Source organism: Leptonychotes weddellii, chromosome 10 (assembly GCF_054177405.1).
Source record: "Leptonychotes weddellii isolate Sample4059 chromosome 10, ASM5417740v2, whole genome shotgun sequence".
NCBI lineage: Eukaryota > Metazoa > Chordata > Mammalia > Carnivora > Phocidae > Leptonychotes > Leptonychotes weddellii.
The window spans coordinates 70302802-70322306 of NC_138378.1; the positions used below are offsets into that span (position 1 = coordinate 70302802).

The 19505-nt window shown below is 34.6% G+C and overlaps 1 protein-coding gene across 1 annotated transcript in view; it reads right to left on the reverse strand.

The window, feature by feature from the left end:
• The window catches only part of WDPCP (WD repeat containing planar cell polarity effector), a 413409-nt gene that overhangs the window by 75549 nt on the left and 318355 nt on the right, over positions 1-19505 (reverse strand). Inside the window, exon 18 of the mRNA XM_081797281.1 lies at positions 16451-16613. Coding sequence (XP_081653407.1) covers positions 16451-16613 — 163 coding nt within the window. The remainder of the gene's footprint in view (positions 1-16450; positions 16614-19505) is intronic.

Consider the following 19505-nt stretch of genomic DNA (forward strand, 5'->3'; position numbering starts at 1 on the left):
TTTAGATCTGTCCATATGTGCACTATCCATTTGTCAATCTGTGACTTGGGTGATGTTTTATCTGTTACTTTAGCTCTCAAAGTCTTTTATATTGCTGGTTAAGATTAGATCCACACATGCATGGGCTTGGGGTGTGAACCTGGAGTTTATAAATAATTTAATGGGGTCACTTTCTTGAGGTCCTTCCTGTCTATAATCTCCTTTGGTACCTTCTACTCCAGGAAGCAGTGGCTTTAGTCACCCCATGCTGCCACATACCTCCTTGACTATAACTGCCTCCAGGCCCAAGTGGTGGCAAAATGAAGGAAAAAAAGTATTGGTAAATTCACCATAGAGTGAGGTACTTCAGATTCTGGTCTTCTTCCTCACTCTGTCTGCCACTCTTTACTTTCTAGAGTCTTCAAATACCTACTCTGTACATTCTTTGTAGGATTTTAGCTGCATTCAATAGGAGAGAAAGGAATAAATAGTGTGCTCATTCCATCTGGAACTAGAATCTGATAATCATGATTTTTAATGGCTTACATAGTAATCTAATATTTGGATATACTATAATTTACTCAATTTCCCAAATACACATTTAAGATTATTCACTGTTATGATAACAATGTGATGGACATTTCTATGTATATATTACAAAAGTGAAATTTTAAGTCAAGATATTAAAAGCTTTTTGATTCAACTGCCAAAATTACTTTCTGGAAAGCTTAATTGGATTTATAAAACCTGACCATCAAAAAGAATACTGACCACGTTAAAATAAAAACAAATGGAGGGGTACCTAGGTGGCTCATGCATCAGGTAAGTGTCTGACTCTTGATTTTGGCTCAGGTCATGATCTAAGGTCATGAGGTCAAGCCCCAAGTTGGGCTCTGTGCTCAGCGGGGAGTCTGTTTCTCTTCCTTTCCCTCTCCCTCTGCCCCTCCCCATTAGTGTGTGCATGTACATGCTCTCTCTCAAAAATAAATAAATAGAATCGTTTCTCTAATTTCTCTTTCTACAGTTGCATTGTTAGTGTATAAGAAAGCAACTGATTTCTGTGCATTGGTTTTGTGTCCTGCCACATTACTGAATTGCTGTATGAGTTCTAGTAATTTTGGGAGTGGAGTCTTTTGGGTTTTCCACATAAAGTATCATGTCGTTTGCGAAAAGAGAGAGTTTGACTTCTTCTTTGCCAATTTGAATACCTTTTATTTCTTTTTGTTGTCTGATTGCTGTTGCTAGGACTTCTAGTACTATGTTGAACTGGAGGAGATTATGCTAAGTGAAGTAAGTCAAGCAGAGAAAGTCAATTATCATATGGTTTCACTTATTTGTGGAACATAAGGAATAGCATGGAGGACACTAGGAGAAGGAAGGGAAAAATGAAGGGAGGGAAATCGGAGGGAGAGATGAACCATGAGAGACTATGGACTCTGAGAAACAAACAGGGTTTTAGAGGGGAGGTGGGGGGATTGGTTAGCCCGGTGATGGGTATTAAAGGAGGGCACGTACCGCATGGAGCACTGGGTGTTATACGAAAACAATGGATCGTGGATCACCACATCAAAAACTAATGATGTATTATTGTATGGTGACTAACATAACATAATAAAATTTAAAAAAATAATAAAATAAATAAATCTTTAAAAAAAAAAAAACAAATGGAGACCAGCCTTGAAAATTCTCTCAACAGGGAATTAATGGTTGATGGGGAACTTTCTATAGATCTTCCTTGACTTTTGATGGGGTTACATCCTGATAAACCCATTGTAAGTTTCAAATACTGAAAGTGGATGATGCATTTCATACCCTAATCTACCAAACATCATAGCTTAGCCTAACCTACCTTAAATATGTTCTGAACACTTATATTAGCCTATAGTTGGGTCAAGTGATCTAACACAAAGCCTATTTTCTAATAAAGTATTGAATATCTCATGTAATTTATTGAATACTGTACTGAAAGTGAAAAACAGAATGGTTGTATGGGTATGGAATGGTGGTAAATGTGTTGGTTGATTACCCTCCTAATCATGTGGCAGATTGGGCGCTGTGGTTGGCTGCCACTGCCCAGCATCACAAGGGAGTACTGTACCACATATTGCTAGCCCAGGAAAAGATCAAAACTCAAAATTTGAAGTATGGTTTCTACTGAATGTGTATCACTTTTGCACCATGATAAAGTCAAAAAAATCCCAAGTTGAACCATCCTAAGTCAGGGACCATCTATAATGGAGAATTCCAGTTATTAATTTTAGCATCACTAAAAGACATTGTATACTTCATGTTGTGATGTAATAAAGAACACACAGTATCCTTTGTTATTTTTTGTGATTTGGAACACAAAGCAACAATTTCCCTAGATTTGTTTATAGGAACATATATAAGAAAAGCAAAATAATTATAATTTCTAATTATAGGGGATTTACAGATGATATATATTCTTCTCCCTTATTCCAGACATGCAGTTTGTCTCTGGGAAGGGATGTGCAAAGCTTGGTGTATCTAGAATTATAGGTAAGAGACAAATAGCTTGGTCTATAAGGAAAAGGTATTACATGGTGGTGTCAGGGTGTTTCAGGCCCCATTTAGAGGATTTTCCTGGAGATCTGCCATATCTTCAGAATGCGGTTCAGGACCTCTGTCCACCTGTTTTCAGTTGTACATGAAATAGCAAAACCAAAGCATCTTTTGTTACAATTTTTTTCTGTATATATAAATGGCATCATCTTAGGTTATTTTCTGCTTTTGTAATTCTCTCCTTGAAAGCTTCAGTTTCCCAACTTTTTTCATTTCTCTTTGTTGTCAGAGGAAAGGTATGTGAACCTAGATTCAACAAATATGGCAGAGAGATAAAAAAATAGACCCAAAGAAATAGTGAAGAACAGTAAAGGCACATAGATATTTCTGCTTTGTCCTCAATGGCATACATTTCACTATTTTGAAACCATACATTTAAATATTTTAATATAGCTGCTTGAGGTCCATATCCAAGGATAACTACTTTCAGGAAACAATAAATGTATAAATAAAGGCTCCTTAAAATGAGTCCTTCCTTCCTTCCTTCCTTCCTTCCTTCCTTCCTTCCTTCCTTCCTTCCTTCCTTTCTTAGAGCAAGTCAGTCGAGGGAGGGGCAGAGGGAGAGGGAAACCAGCAGATTCCCCACTGAGCGGGGAGCCCAATATGGGGTCCATCCCAGGATCCCAAGACCATGACCTGAGCCAAAACTAAGAACCAGATGCTTAACTGACTGAGCCACTGAGGCGCCCCAAAGTGAGTCCCTTTAAACTGGAATTGAAAATCACCATAGGGGCAGCTGGGTGGCACAGTTGGTTAAGCATGGGACTGTTGGTTTTGGCTCAAGTCGTGATCTCAGGGCTGTGAGATCAAGCCCCAAGAGGGGCTCTGCACTCCGCCAGGAGTCTGCTTCCCCCCTCCCTCTCCCTCTACCCCTCCCTGCCAAGCTTTGTCTCTCTCTCAAGTAAATAAATAAATCTTTAAATAAAAAATGTTAAAATCACCATAATAGTAACAATACAATTAATACAATATAATTAACTAAAAACAATACAGTTAACTAAAAGATAAAAGGTAAAAACATATAGAAAAGCTTATATTAATAAAAGGTAGGTTATAATTTCAACTCTGCACAAATTCTTAGGAGGAACAAAGAGTAAATCAATTAGGTGGGTGGGGAGTGGTCCTAGCTTTTCTGACTAGATTGTCTAGAAGCGTTATATGGCATCTTTAACTTCACATTTGACTTTCACAACACACATCATCATAAAGAGGGCCACTTTTTCAAGAAATACTTAAGGACTTCATCTTTCTGTGGCTTCTGTTAATACTTTGATAATAAACTCATTTTTCTTTTGGAATTCTTTTAATTTCATTATCCTTATGGAATTTCTTTTTCACTTAATCTAAGTGCCATTTCCTCATTTATCAGTGGTTTTTGCATGAGATCTGAACATTTCTCCAACATCCCTTTCATTGAGCTCATGAAATATTCTTTTGTGCAAGATTTTTAGTTGTTTATTAATGTCTTTTATTACTATGTTAGGTGTTTGCATAGCTGACAGTCTGTGAAAGCACTGACAACCTAGCACTTAATAGGTGGAATTAAATGTGGAGGGATATTTGAGTGGGGACTGAGGTTATAAGTAGTTAGCTCATTCTTAAATATTTCACATTATGAAGACTGTTGTTGCTCTATATAAACTCATATAACTATAGGGTTTCAGATAATGAATACTAGGTAATAAGGGCCCCCCCATAGCTGATATGTTATATTTTGAATGCAGAGTTATGAAGTTGGAATGCTCTGAGCTTTGTGGAAGAAACATACTATGTAGGAAGTACAGTGAAGTCCACTAATAAAGGTTAAGGGTTTCAAAATATATAATACTGATAAGGCTTTGTACATGAAATTATACTTTTATGTTTTTCATTTCGCTTAGTTAATAAAAAGACTACATTCCAAACCAAAACACCCTTAAAATACATAAATTTTGGAGCTTTGGATTTTCAAGGTATTTGCTTTTCTAGTTCTAGTACTGGAGAACTACGATTCTATAATAGAGCCATGAATCTGTAAAGCACCTCATTCCCTCTTAGCTTTTCTTGAGACACATTAAAGCCACAACAAAATGAAACTTCTCTTTCACAATAAGCTTTAGTGGGTCAGAAAATGAAAATAAGAAAATTCATTGGAGACCAGATTAGGCTGGAGAGAAAATGGAAATATTCTTTTTTTGTTCTCCAGCTGTCATTATATATCTTCCTCACATTATCTTGATGAGCTTTCTTAAACATAGCTAGAGATTCAGTGAAAACCTGTAAATATCTTTTGGTTGTCAAAATGCCAATACCCTTAAATCTTTATGTTTTAAAAGAGCTTAAGACTGACGGTCTTCTTTGGAAAAATGTTTAAAATTGGCCAGTTTTAGTCATATGCTGGGGCTTAGAAAAAGGTGTCTGTACTTGTTTTATGTTTGCGGCCTATAAAACCAAAAACTATCTTGGGGATAATTTGAACTTAATCAGTCCTGTGTAATATACATTAAGTTACCTTAATAGCCGCACATTGGAAATGCTCAGTATATTCTACATTTATTTCAGTTTAAGATGCAGAAATGGACTTCCTAGACATATGCCATATGTTCTCTTCTTATGCCAAGTTAACAAGAATTAAAAGACTGAGATGAATAAACAAGGTCAACTTAAGCTGAGCCAAATTAGACAACAGAATAATTGTCAGATTTTCTGTTGGCAGGGACAGTTTGTTTTGAGCCAATCTTCATGAATTATAGGCTGTAAATTTTTTTTTTTTCTGGTAAGTCTACCGCCAGGCATTCTGTTGACAATTTTCTTTGTTTTGTAAACACTGAAAATTTTCATCAATTATATTGTTTATAGGTACACATAAGGATTATGGATAGATGGGGGTTTTTGTTTGTTTGTTTGTTCTAAATTAAAGGAAATTTGCTTAGATACAAATCAAATAAAACCAAGCCAAAATGTAGTAACTTTTAGCAGGATAGTATTTAATTTGGAGTTTCTTAGGCATGAATTCAGATATAGTAAATAGCAGGAAACTAATATTACAATTAATTTATGATAGTAAATATAAAAGTAGATACATTTGTTACAAATACAAGGTTTGATTGCTCTACAGTAAAGAATCTTAGACCTTGAAGGGGCTATTCTAATACAAATGGGAAAATTGAAGCAACCAGAGAAATGGAATTATTTTAAATATAATAACTAGTTTAGAGCAGTACCAAATCTAAAGGTGAATATTTAGTCCTAGGATCATTTAATTTATTTATCATTGCCCCTCTCACTCTGCCCTTTTTCTTTCTAAACTGCTTTCTCTTCGAGTTGTTTAACTTTTTTAAACTGCCATGTCAAAAACAGGAGAAAAACTAACCATTTGAATAATGTCTGTCTTAGCCACATCAAAAATATGAAAACCAACTATTTGAATAATAGTGGTCGTGACATATAAAGTATAAAATCTCAGTCAATTCACATAATGGTGATTTTTAGAAAAACACTCACTTATACCCTAGATGTAGTAACTACTATTACTGTGTAAGTGCCTGATTATTTTGGGGTATCTAAAGTGTGTATTTAACACACTTATTATCAGCTTTATATTCTTATAGCCTATATATTCTTGTATTACAAAAATAATTATTTTGCTTATTCAGTAAATATTTATTAAGCATCTGTTACATGCCAGGCACTTTTCTACATCCTGGAGCATCCAGCAGTGAAAAAAAAAAAAAAAGACAAACCTCTACCCTCATACAGTTTATATTCAAGTAACTTCATTCATAAACTCAAGCACAGTACAATCTATTCAAAACCAGTTTTCAGTTGGCTTCTGAATTATATTTAGTTCAAGTTAATTCAGTTTATTTCACCATAGGCTACCCAGAAATTAAAATTTTATTCAGTCATATAAGCATATGAAGAATGTAAATAATGGATGGGAGGGAAGGATTTAAAATTAAGAGGACATTTTATAAAGTAGGTTGATATTTTATGGTTCATTCATTCATTCATGGATGGGATATTTGTTGAATGCTCACTCTGTGGCTGGTACTGGGTTGGATGCTGTGGATACAACAGTGAGCAACTAGATACACCCTTAACCCCTGGTGAGTGGGCCCATGCTGCCATTCCATTCACTCTGCTTCTCTCTCTTTTAGAGCCTGAGACATTACTGAACTCCTCTAGACAAAAACTTTTAAGTATCTTGGGGTAGCTAAACTTCCCCAATGCAGTTCTGGTATTCACATTGAGCCCTGAGCCCTAGCATTCAGATGGTGAAGTGTGAAAACAGACCTCACTTCAAATTTCCACTGATATCAAAGCAGCTTTCCCTATCAAGTCAGCCCAGTCATTCAAAATGATCTGTTAAAGATGCAGAACACATCCTAACACTTATGTATTAATTCCTCCTTGCTGCCATAACCAATAGCCACAAATTTAGTGACTTAAGCAGGGTGCATTCCTTTCTGGAAGTTCTAGACAATAATCTACTTTCTTGCCTTTTTGAGCTTCTAGAGGCCACTCTGCATTCCTTGGCTCATGGCTCCTTTCCTCCAAAGCTAGCACTGGTAGGTGGAGTCCATCTCGTCATGAGTTACTGGACACTGATTCTTCTGCCTCTCTCTACCACATTTAAGGACCTCTTTCACATTTAAGGATGACATTAGGCCCATCCAGATAATCCAGCATAAACTCCCTGTTTTAAAGTCAGATGATTAGCAGACTTAATTCCACCTGCTACCTTAATTCCCCTTTGCCATTTCTTGGGATTAGGATGTGGACATCTTTGGGAGGCCATTATTCTGCACACCACACACTCTAATATCCTTTATTGTCTTCTCACTGCAATTAAAACAAAGATCATACACACTGACATGGCCTACAGGCCCTAATAATTTATTATCTTCCATGCCCCGTTTATAGTTTAGCTGTATTGGCTCTCTGTTACTTAAACCTCCCAAACTTATTTCTACCCTAGGGCCTTTGCATGTGCTGTTACCCCTCCCTAGAATCTACTGGCAGTATACCACATTTTCACACAGATCACTCCTTGTCATTCAGCCCTTAACTCAAATAGTGCCTTTACTCTAATCACCAATTCTTTGTATTTTTTCCTAGTACTTACCATTAATTGAATGACCTTAGTTATGTATTTTTGCTTGTTTCTTATCTGTATCTTTCCTCTTCCTCCCCCCAACCCCCACACTTGAGACCTTGAAGAGTGCAGTAGGCCTTGCAGTGTGCTAACTATGCACCAGGCATTGTGCTAGGGCTTCAAGAAATGATAGTATCTAAGAATCATGATGGTTTATGCCTTCATGGAGTTTATAGGTTAATGAGGAAGCAGATAGTAATCTAATAATCACATAAAAATAAAATTACAAGTGTGACAGTGTTACAAAGCTTTATAGTTAGGGTATTTTAGTATCTGGTGGACTAGCTCCTCTCTCATAGTTTCTTCTTTGTTTTGTTTTTCTTTTTTTATGTTAACCTTAATATCACTTTGTCTAACTCAAAAAAGTATGTTGGTCTTTTTATTGGGATTACATTAAATTTAATTTATTATTTATTATTTTTTTAAAGATTTTATTTATTTGACAGAGACACAGCGAGAGAGGGAACACGAGCAGGGGGAGTGGGAGAGGGAGAGGGAGAAGCAGGCTTCCCACCAAGCAGGGAGCCCAATGCGGGACTCGATCCCAGGACCCCAGGATCACAACCCAAGAGGAAGGCAGACACTTAATGACTGAGCCACCCAGGTGCCTCTAAATTTAGTTAATTTAATAATTTAATATAATACATTAATTTAGAGAGAACTGACATCTTTATGATGTTGAGTCATCCTATTCAAGAAAAGGGGTATCTTCTCATTTGCTCAAGGCCATTTTTATGTATGTCAGAGTGTTTTAAAATTTCCATCATGTGAATTTTGTATATTTGTTGTTCAGTTTATTCCTCAGTATTTAATCTTTGTTGATAACATAAATGGAGTTTTCCTCTACCATTATATCCTCTAACTCATTTGTGTATATGAAGGCTATTGGTTCTTGTACATTAATTTTACTTCTTTCTACCTTACTATTTTTGAAGTATTTGATTATGTTTTATCATTGATTCCCTAGGGCTCTTCTGTTATATTGTCATATCATTGCAAATGAAGATACTTTTATTTCCTTACCAGTTTTTATTCTCTAGTTCAAGGATTGGCAGAATTTTTCTGCAAAGTACCAGATAATAAATTTTTAGGCTTTGAGGACCATACAGTCTCAACTACTATAGATGATAAATAAATGAATGGGTATGGTTTTATTCTAATAAAACTTTATTTATGAGAATAGTCAGCAGGTTTGGATTTGGCCAGTGGGACATAGTTTGCCCCTTTGATCGGGTTGATTGATCTAACTGTAATGGCTAATAACTCTAGTATACTGTTGAATAGTAGCAGAGATAGTGGGTATTCTTGCCTTGTTTCTGATCTTAGCAGAAATGCCCTTAGTGATTCCCCATTAAATAAGATACCAGCATTAGGACTAAGTTATATATGTATACATATATATGTATATATACATATATTCTTACGTTATAATATATCCCTCAATTTCTGTTTTCTTGAGTATTTTTATCAGGGAGGGGGTTGTGTTTTGTCAAAGGCTTTTTCAGCATCTATAGAAATAATCATATGATTTTTATTAACCATAGATCTATTAGTATGCTGTATGATCTCAGTGCATCTCAATGGATTTGGTAACATTGAACCAACCTTGTAACGTCAGGATAGATTGAGGGGTTGAATTTTGTTTGGTAATACTTAATATTTTTACATTGATATTCATGAGTGATATTCATTTGTAGTCATCTTTTTTTTGTACTATAGGAAGTTTTTAATTTTAATGTATGGAACAGTTTGTAGAGCAATTAAAATATCTGTTCTTTGAACAAGGGTTGGAGGTAGAATTCTCTAATCAAAACATCTGGGCCTTTTTCATAGGGTACTTCCTTAAGAAATTTGTGTATTTCTTTCATGGAAATTGGTCTGCTTCAGATTTCTAAATCTAATGGTGGTTATTTTTGGCAATTTGTATTTACCTAGGAAATTTCTTTCTGCTTTTAAATGTATTTGCATAGAAATCTACAAAGTGGTCTCTTATTATTAAAAAAAAAAAAATCTGTTACAATGGTTAATTCCTCCCTCTCTGTGCCACTTCTTATTTTGTATATTTATGCTTTCTTGCCTTGGTCTATTTTCTTTTTTTCAAAAACATCTAGATTTAATCAGGTCTGTAATTTTTTATTTTGTTTTTAAACTTCTACCTTAGGGGTCAGTAAACTATGGCCTGTCAGCTAGTCACCTATTTGTATAAAGTTTTACTGGATCACAGCCATGTTCATTCATTTTATGTATTACAAACAGCTGCTTTTGTGCTGCGACAAGATTTGAGTAATTGCAGGAGAGAACATATGGCCCACAAGCCTAAAATATTTACTCTCTACACGTTTAAGAGAATTTCCCAACCTCCACTCTGCCTCATTAATTTTTCCTTTTATCTTTATTATTTCCTTTCCTTTTACTTATTTTGGTTTAGTTTCTTGTTATTTTTTTCAGATTTTTGAGTGGGAATTAGTTTGTTTTTTCATTTTCTCTGATTAAAGTATTTAGTGCTAGTACTTTTTTCTAATTATTGCTTTCAATACATTCCATAGATTGTGATATGCAGTGTTTCATTATAATTATTTTTTTAAGAATTCATGCTGTTTTCTTCTTTCACGCAGGAGTTAATAGAAGGCTTTAAAATTTCTAGGAGGATGGTCCTTTTGTTTCTCGTTAAACATTTCTAGTTGTATTGCATTGTGATCACAGAGTATTTCTAATAGTTCTTTCTTATGGAACTTAGTGATATCCTTTTGGCACCTAACATATGATCATTTTTCGGTGAATATTTGGGGAAAAAAATCTATTTTCCATTATCAGAGTGTAGAATTTGATAAATATCCATAATATTACATTACTCATTGTTGTTTTGGTGTTCTTTCTCATTTTTTGCCTAATCTATTTTGTAATAAGAATAATGAGTGAAAGTCTCCTGTTACTAGTGTCCATGTCTCCTTGCACTTCTTACAGATGTAACTTCATAGAGGTGGTTTCTGTGTTAGTTGGTGCTTACATATTGGTTATATCTTTGTTGTGAAATTTGGATGTTAGTATTTCTTTGTCAATATTAAATACTTGGGGGCTTTAATTCTGTTCTTTCTATAATCAGGAGTTCTGTTGGTTTCTTATTTTCATTTGCCTAGGATATCTTTTCCCATCTCTTTATTTTTAGTTTTTCTAGATCAATTTATTTATTTTTTTAATTTTTTTATTTGACAGAGAAAGACAGCAAGAGAGGGAACACAAGCAGGGGGAGTGGGAGAGGGAGAAGCAGGCTTCCCGCCAAGTCAGGGAGCCCGATGTGGGGCTCGATCCCAGGAACCTGGGATCATGACCTTAGCCGAAGGCAGACACTTAACGACTGAGCCACCCAGGCACGGCTAGATCAATTTATTTTAGATATATCTCTTTAAAGATTGATTTATTTTAGCACAAGTTGGGGGAGGGGCAGAGGGAGAGAATCTTCAAGCAGACTCCCTGCTGAGCGTGGAACCTGAAGGAGGGCTCAGTCCGACAACCCATGAGATCATGATCTGAGCTGAAACCAAAGTTGGATGCTCAACCAACTGAGCCACCCAGGTGCCCTCCTAGATGTCTCTCTTGTATACAGAATATAGCTGGATCTTGGTTTGTGGGCATACTGAAAATCTTTTTCTATTAATAGAGGAGTTAAGTCTATTTATATTAATTGATATGACTGATATTCTTGATCTCTCTTTGAATATTTTATAATTATGTGAATTTTGTACTATTTGCTTACATTTCTTAAGTGGGTGTGATTCTTATATTTCTTAAGTGGGTGTATTTTTTTGGGAAGGTTTGTACTTAGTTTTAGTGGTTACCTTTGTACTGATGTTTTTTCTAATGCCCTTAGTCTCTTCTTAGTTAACCTTTCATTATCTGATGTATCAGTGTTTATTATTGTCTTTTAACTCCCACCTATGTCTATACAACAATCATAGCTTATTCTACTTTTCTCTTTCACTCTTTGTTCCCCTCCCATTTTTTCAGTTGTATCATTTCTATTTAAGAGTCTTCCACATTCATCTCTCCACTCTCCTGTTTTGGTCTTTTTTTTTTTTTTTTTTAGGATTTATTTATTTGTTTGAGAAAGAGCATGCGCAGATGTATGCGTGAGTAGGGGGAGGGGAGAGAGAAAATCCTTAAGCAGACTCCATACCCACTGCAGAGCCCATGGCGGGGCTTGATCCCAGGACCCTGAGGTTATGACTTAAGCCAAAACCAAAAGTCTGTAGCTCAATTGACTGAGCCACCCAGGCGCCCGTTTTTTGGTCTTCTGTCTACATTTATATGTATTAAAGTGTTCAGAATTAGTTCTTTTGCTGAAGTTTTTCCAGTTATCTCATGGTTGGATGAAGCTCTTCCTTTAGTATGTTCCTCAAGAAGGGTTCATGAAAACTATTTCTCTTTAGCCTTGATACTTGAAAGAGAGCTTGGATAGCTATAAAATCATTAGTTTACACTTCTTTTCATTGAGTTTTTAAAAATCGCTGCTCTACTTTTGTCTTACCTTGTATTTTATTTTTGAAAAGGGTGATGCTTGTTTAATTCTTCTGCATTTGCAAGTTATTTGATCTTTCTACCAGGAGACCTTGCAGATTTTTAAAACTAATCTTTGAAATCTAAGAGTTTTGTTAAGATATGTCTTTGAACTGATTTTTATAATAATTTTTCTCAGGCACTTGGTATAATTTTTTTTTTAAGATTTTATTTATTTGAAAGAGAGAGAGCATGAGTGGGAGGGAGGGGAGAGGGAGAAGCAGACTCCCTGCTGAGCAGGGAGCCTGATGTGGGGCTCAATCCCAGGACCCTGGGATCATGACCTGAGCTGAAGGCTCAACAGCCACCACCCAGGCGCCTCTTGGTATAATCTTTTGATATGTAAATCCAAATCTTTTAAAAAAAATATTTATTTCTGAAACATTTCCCTGGATTATAGTTTTAAATATTAATTCTGTTTCCAGTGAATCAAATTGTACAAATGCTCTTACTTCTTTGCCTTATTTCTCTTTCCATTACTTTCTCCCTTGTCTTTTTTTTTCTTTATCTCCTTTTCATTGTCTTGTTTTCTGCCATTTTCAGTGCCTCTTATTAAATTTCAATTTGAATTTATTCCCATTTGGGTGCCTTGTAATATTTCAATTTTAAGATATTTTTCTTTCTTTTCTTTCTTGAATGCAATGAACTTCTCCGTTCCCACCCCCAGCTCTTCCTCTTAGTTTTTGTCCTTCTAATTCAGAGTGGATTTCTATGTACCCAGCTGCTTGTTTGAATATATTTAATTTTGCATGGAGTGTTGTAGTTTTCTTCTATTTCATGGTTGTTTTGGGGGGGGGGTGAGAATTTTTCTCAATTGGTATGTGTTGGTTTCATTTTCTGTTTTTTTGAAGTAACTGTCTAGAACTGTTCATCTATTTCCTGTTTATTTTTGTGGTATTGAAATGTATTTTGGGAGATTCTGGTTCATGGAGCCCTCAGTATAGCTAAGTCTGGCACTTGTTTGTGTAAAAGTAGATATAGAGACCAATGGAACAGAGTGCCAAGTCCAGAAATAAATCTTTACACCTATGATCAACTGATTTTTGACAAATGTATAAAGGCAACTGGATTTTCATGTACAAAATAATGAACTTAGACACTTTATATCACATCATACATAAAAATGAACTCAACATGGACTTGAGTGTAAAAGCTAAAGCTATAACATTTCCAGAAGAAAACATAAGAGAAAATTTTGTGATTTTAAGTTAGAAAAAAATTTCTTCTATACAAAACGAAAGCATAATCAATAAAAGAAACCATAACTACACTGGGTTTTACCAAATTTGAAACTTTTGCACTTCTAAAGACACGATTAGGGAAATGAAAGGGCAAGCCACAGACTGGGAGAAAATATTTGCCAATCATGTATCTGATTACAATTAAGAATATGTAAAGAGGTCTTATAATTCAATAATAAGAGAAATTATTTTAAAAATGGACAGAGTTTTGAATAGATATTTCACCAAAGAAGATATACTAATGGCTAATAATCACATAAAAATGCTCAACATCATTTGTCATTAGGGAAATGCAAATTAAAATCATAATGAGATACTACTTTATACCCAGTAGAATGATTATAATCAAAAAGACTGACAATACCAACCACAGGTGAGGATATAGAGAAACTGGAACCCTTGTACATTGCTGATGGGTATGTAAAATGTTATAGTCACTTTGGAAAAACAATTTGGTAGTTTCTAAAAACTAACAAGATAAATATAAACTTAAAATATGATCCAGAAATTCAACTCCTAGATATTACCCATGGGAATTGAAAACATGTCCCCTTGAAGACTTATATGTGAATATTTATAACAACATTATTCATAATAGCCCAAATCTGGAAGTAATTAAAAATATCCAGCAGCTGGTGAGTAGATAAACAAAATGTGGTATATTCATACAATGGAATACTATTCAGAAACGAAAAAGGAATAAACTACATGCTACAACATGTATGAACCTCAGAAACCATAATGCTAAGTGAAAGAAGCCTGACACAAAAGACAACATATTGTATGAATTCATTTATATGAAGTTTCCAGACTATAGGATTTCATTTATATGAAGTTCCTCTAGAGGCAGAAAGCAGACCAGTGAGTGGCTCAGGCTGGAGGTAGGAGTGGGAATGCACTGTAAGTTGGCACAAGGGAACTTTGTGGCAATGGAAATGTTCTAAAACCACTCTGGTGGTAGTTGCATAACTTTATAAATTTAGCAAACATCATTGAATTGTATACTTACAGGGGGCAGATTTTATGGTGCATATAAATTATACCCCAGTAAAATCATTTTTAAAAAAGTAAATGAAGAAGTAGGACTTCCAGTTAGTTGAACACAATACTGGCTGCCTTCCTTTGCACTTCTCAGTACTTCCTCTATAAATGATATAGAACATAATAAAAGAAAAGAAACTACATGAAAGCCCCACCTTCAGCATGACTTGACAGAGAACTTCCAGACAATTGTAAATAAAATGGAAAAAATGCCAAATCCCAGGGCATGATCTCCACATCCTGGTGTTCTTGTAGATTAGAGCATGAACTACACCATGCAGTGTGAAGGGGTAGTTTTTTAAATGCACAGTTTCTGTGGTGGGGAGATGGGTGGGTGAAAAAAAGGCAGAAAGAGAGAGGCACCTTCTGACAGTTGGGTGTGAAGGAAGAAAGAAGCAAAAGGGGAAAATTTAGGGTCCCACAAGATAAAAGGGAGCCAAAAAATAAGAGGTCATACAACTCCATCAGGAATGTGTAGAGAGCTTAATTAGACCCTCTCTGATTCTCTTATTCCAGATCTTCCTGTTAAAAAATTTTTGGCTAGTCTCCTGTTCTGTCACTTGACCTAAGCAGGCTAGTAGAGCTATGGCTTTCCCTGTTCATTTCCTATCAAATTTGTTACTTTTACTGACAGTTAGTTTGCTGCTTTATTGATAATGCTGCTGGGCAGGGTTTTTCCACTCTAAGCTCCAAATCAAGTCAGCTGTTGTTTTTCACAGCCTGTCCTACCCTAGTAGAACCACAAGGCTGCACTAGCTTGGGGGTCAAGAAAGGATGGGAGCAGCCCCTGAATATCAGATTTCCCCTTTATTACTAGAAGTTCAGCATTTTTTCTGAATAATTCTTATCAAATTCTTGTTTGCTCCTATTTGATTTCCAGAGCTCTGAAATGGTAATTTTTGTCCAGTTTTATAATTGTTTTCTGGGGAGAAGATTTACTCACCTCTAAACTCTGCCATACCTGGAAATTCTGCTCCTTTATTTAGTATTAATTAAACTATGTAGTTTGAGGCATTTTCCTCAAGGATATTATGAGTATATATGTATAATTGATATGAAATATATGACCTATATTTCATATGATATATATAAAAAATACGGCCTCTTCACAATTACTGCATATAGTTGGGATCCTCAGGAGCAGGTGTGTAAACTGCAGAATGGGGGCCAGATCCTGCCCACCGCCTGTTTTTGTAAATAAAGTTTTATTGTAACACAGCCACTCTCATTTATTTATGTATTGTCTGTGGCTGCTTTCATACTACAATGGCAGAGTTGAGTGTTGTGATAGAGTCTGTATGATCCACAAAGCCTAATATCTGGTGCTTTACACAAAAAGTTTGTTGACCTTTGCTTCAGAGCAAATTATAATGGTGACTAACATAATTACCATTATAAATAATATTACTTTGTCTCGTATTTTTATTTCACATTTATCCTGTTTATTTTCTCAATAACCCATATAATCAGCTGGATATATGTGAAATTATCATTTATCAGATTTCAGAAACTAATGGCAAAGTTGCATAAGTACAATCATATGAGTTACAAACTAAATATACTAAACATACTAAATATACTAAAAATTAATATTTTAATATAATCTAACAATTCTAAAATTTAACAACAGAATAAAAATAGAATTTGATATGTTATAGTAATTTCATGTTCATCTTGGCCTGGAATAACATTCATTCTAACAGTATTCTGTTTACATTGAATTCTTCCTCCATCATACCTGCTCTTGCATGACCAAACTACTGCAAAGTCATCGCCATGAGAAAATGCACATTTTTTTCTTTGACATTTTGAAATATTCTTGCTGAAGTATTAGTTTGCATTTCAACAGGGAATATTTAAATTGTTTAATACTAAACACTCTGTGGAGCACTTTTCTCAATTCAACGTATCTTACCTATTAGAAGAGACATTCAGTGTTCTTTGTTGAATAATATGTTTATGGATTGAACAAAAGGGAGGGAGGTTATCTGGAAATGTGTCTTCTCCTTGAGGAACTAAAGATAGGCCAACAAAAGCTTCATTTAGCATATCTCCTCTGTCCAAAGGCCCCAGGAGTTCTGTTAAAAAATGATCGAGGTATGAGTCAAAATCAAATAAGATTTCTGCTAGCTCCTTTATGATTACAGGAAAACTTCCACATATCCCAATGAAACTTTTTAAAAATTTGTTAACTATATAGTGTAAATCTTGTAGTCATACTCCCTATATGACTTCTCTCCTTCTGACACTTAGCTCAACCAGGGGAATTTGATAACTGAGTAATTAATGTTTTCAAGTTCACATTTGATAATTGAATGAATTAATGTTTTCAAATTCACATTTTAAAAATTCATTTATAACTTCCCCATTCATAGTGTTTTTAACCAGCATTTTATTAATCAAATATTTTTTGTTGTTGTTAACTAACTACTGGAATACTTTATTATATTGGAAAATAGAAGTGAGTTATTTTACATCCCACATATAGAACACAATTTGAAAGCAAAAAAGGAAAGTATCTTTTATAGGAATGTATCTTTTCCAATATTTACTCATCTTAATTGGGATTTTAAAGTGTATAGAGAGTTTGCTGTTCCCACATCATACAGATGTACAGAGCAAACTTTAAAATTGGCAGCTTAGGGCATTGTTTAGAAAGATTGTGAAACATGTTGAAGTTGTGAAAAATATATCTGAAAAAACATAAACTTTATTAAAGGCCAAAAACTCTTAGGACCACACTATGTGTGTGTATTTTTTTTTTTTACAATGTTAACTATTTTCTAAGTGTGCAGTTCAGTAGTATTAAGTATATTCATCTTATTGTGCAATACATCTCCAAAATTTTTTTCTGCTTGTAAAATTGACACTGTACACCCATTAAACAACTCCCTATTTATTTCTCCTTCCCTTCCTCTAGGCCCTGGTAACCACCATTTTGCTTTTTGTTTCTATAAATCTGACTACTTTGGATACTTCATTTAAGTGGTATCAGATAGTATTTGCATTTATGTGACTGGCATATTTCCCTCTGCATAATGTCCTCATGGTTTATCCATGTTTTAGGATTTCCTTCCTTTTTAAGGCTGAATGATATTCCACCGTATGTATATACCACATTTTGTTTATCCATTTGTCCATCCATGGAAATTTGGATTGCTTCCAGCTTTGGCCATCGTGAATAATTCTGTTATGAATATGGCTGTGCAGATATCTTTTTGATACCCTGATTATAATTCCTTTAGATATATAGCTATAAGTGGGGTTGCTGGATCATATGTAAGTTCTATTTTTAATTTCTTAATTAAGCAATTTCTTTAATTAAATGTAAAGTTTTATTTAAGTAATCTCTACACCCAGTGTGGGGCTCAAACTCACAACCCCCGGATCAAGAGTCGCATGCTCCTCCGACTGAGCCAGCCAGGTGCCCCAACTGTTTTTAATTAATGAACCACCATGTTGTTTTCATTGTGGTTGCACCATTTTACAATCCTACCAACAGTGCTCCAGTTTTTCCACAACTTTGCCAACACTTGTAATTTTGGTGTATTTTTTTTATTATTATTATAGCCATTCTAATGGATATGAGGTGATAACTCATTATAGTTTTGATTTTGCATTTCCATAATTATCAGTGATGTTGAACATATTTTCATGTCCTTATTGACCATTTATTTATCTTCATTGGTGAAATACCTATTCAAGTCCATTTGCCCATTTTTGAATCAGGTTGTTTGATTTTTGTTGTTGAGTTTTAGGAGTACTTTATATATTCTGGGTATTAATCCCTTATCAGATATATGATTTTCAAGTATTTTCTCCCATTTCATGGGTTGCCTTTTTATTCTGTTGATAGTGTCCTTTGATGAATAAAAGTTTTAAATTTTGATGCAGTCCGATTTATTTTTACTTTTGTTGCCTATACTTTTGGTAACCATTGCCAAATCCAATGTCATGAAACTTTCTCCCTGTTTTTTCCCTAAAAGTTTTGTAGTTTAGGTTTTACATTTAGGTCTTTGATACATTTTGAGTTAATTTTCATATATGGTACAAGTTAAAGGTCCAACTTCATTTTTTAAAATATGGATATCCAGTTTTCCAAGCACCATTTGTTGAAAAGATTTTCCTTCCCCCCACTGAATGGACCCAGCACCCTTGTTGAAAATCATTTGACCATATATGTAAGGGTTTATTTCTAGACTGTTTTATTCCATCATTCTATATGTCTGTTTTTATGCCAGTACTATATTGTTTTGATTACTGTAGCTTTGTGTAGTAAGTTTTGAAATGAAGTGTGAGTCCTTAAGCTTTATTCTTTCTCAAAATTACTTTAATTCTTCAGGGTCTCTTGAGATTCCATATGAATTTTAGGATGGGTTTTTCTGTTTCTGTAAAATATGTCATTGGGATTTTGATAAGATTACATTGAATCTGTAGATTCCTTTGGGATGTATGGACATTTTAAAAATAAATCCTACAACCCATAAACAAAAGGGATGCTTTTTCACTTAGTACTGTGTTTATTTTCTTTCAGCAGTGTTTTCTACTTTTCAGTGTATAAGTCTTTCACCTCCTTAGGTTTATTCCTAAAATTTTTATTTTTCTTGATGCTCTTGTAAACAGAATTGTTTTTAAAATTTTCTTTATAAGTTATTCACTAAAAATTTTTTTTAAGTTTTTATTTAAATTCCAGTTAGTTAACATATAATGTAATATTAGTTTCAGGTATACTATACAGTTATTCAACACTTCATACAACACCCGGTGCTCATCACAGCAAACACACTCCTTAATCCCCATCACCTATTTTACCCATCCTCCCACCTACCTCCCCTCTGGCAATCATCAGTTTCTTCTCTGTAGTTAAGAGTCTGCTTCTGATTTGGATGCCTTTTATTTATTTTATTTCCCAATTGCTCTGGCTGGGACTTCCAGTACTGTGTTGAAAAGAAATAGAGAATAGGGCATCC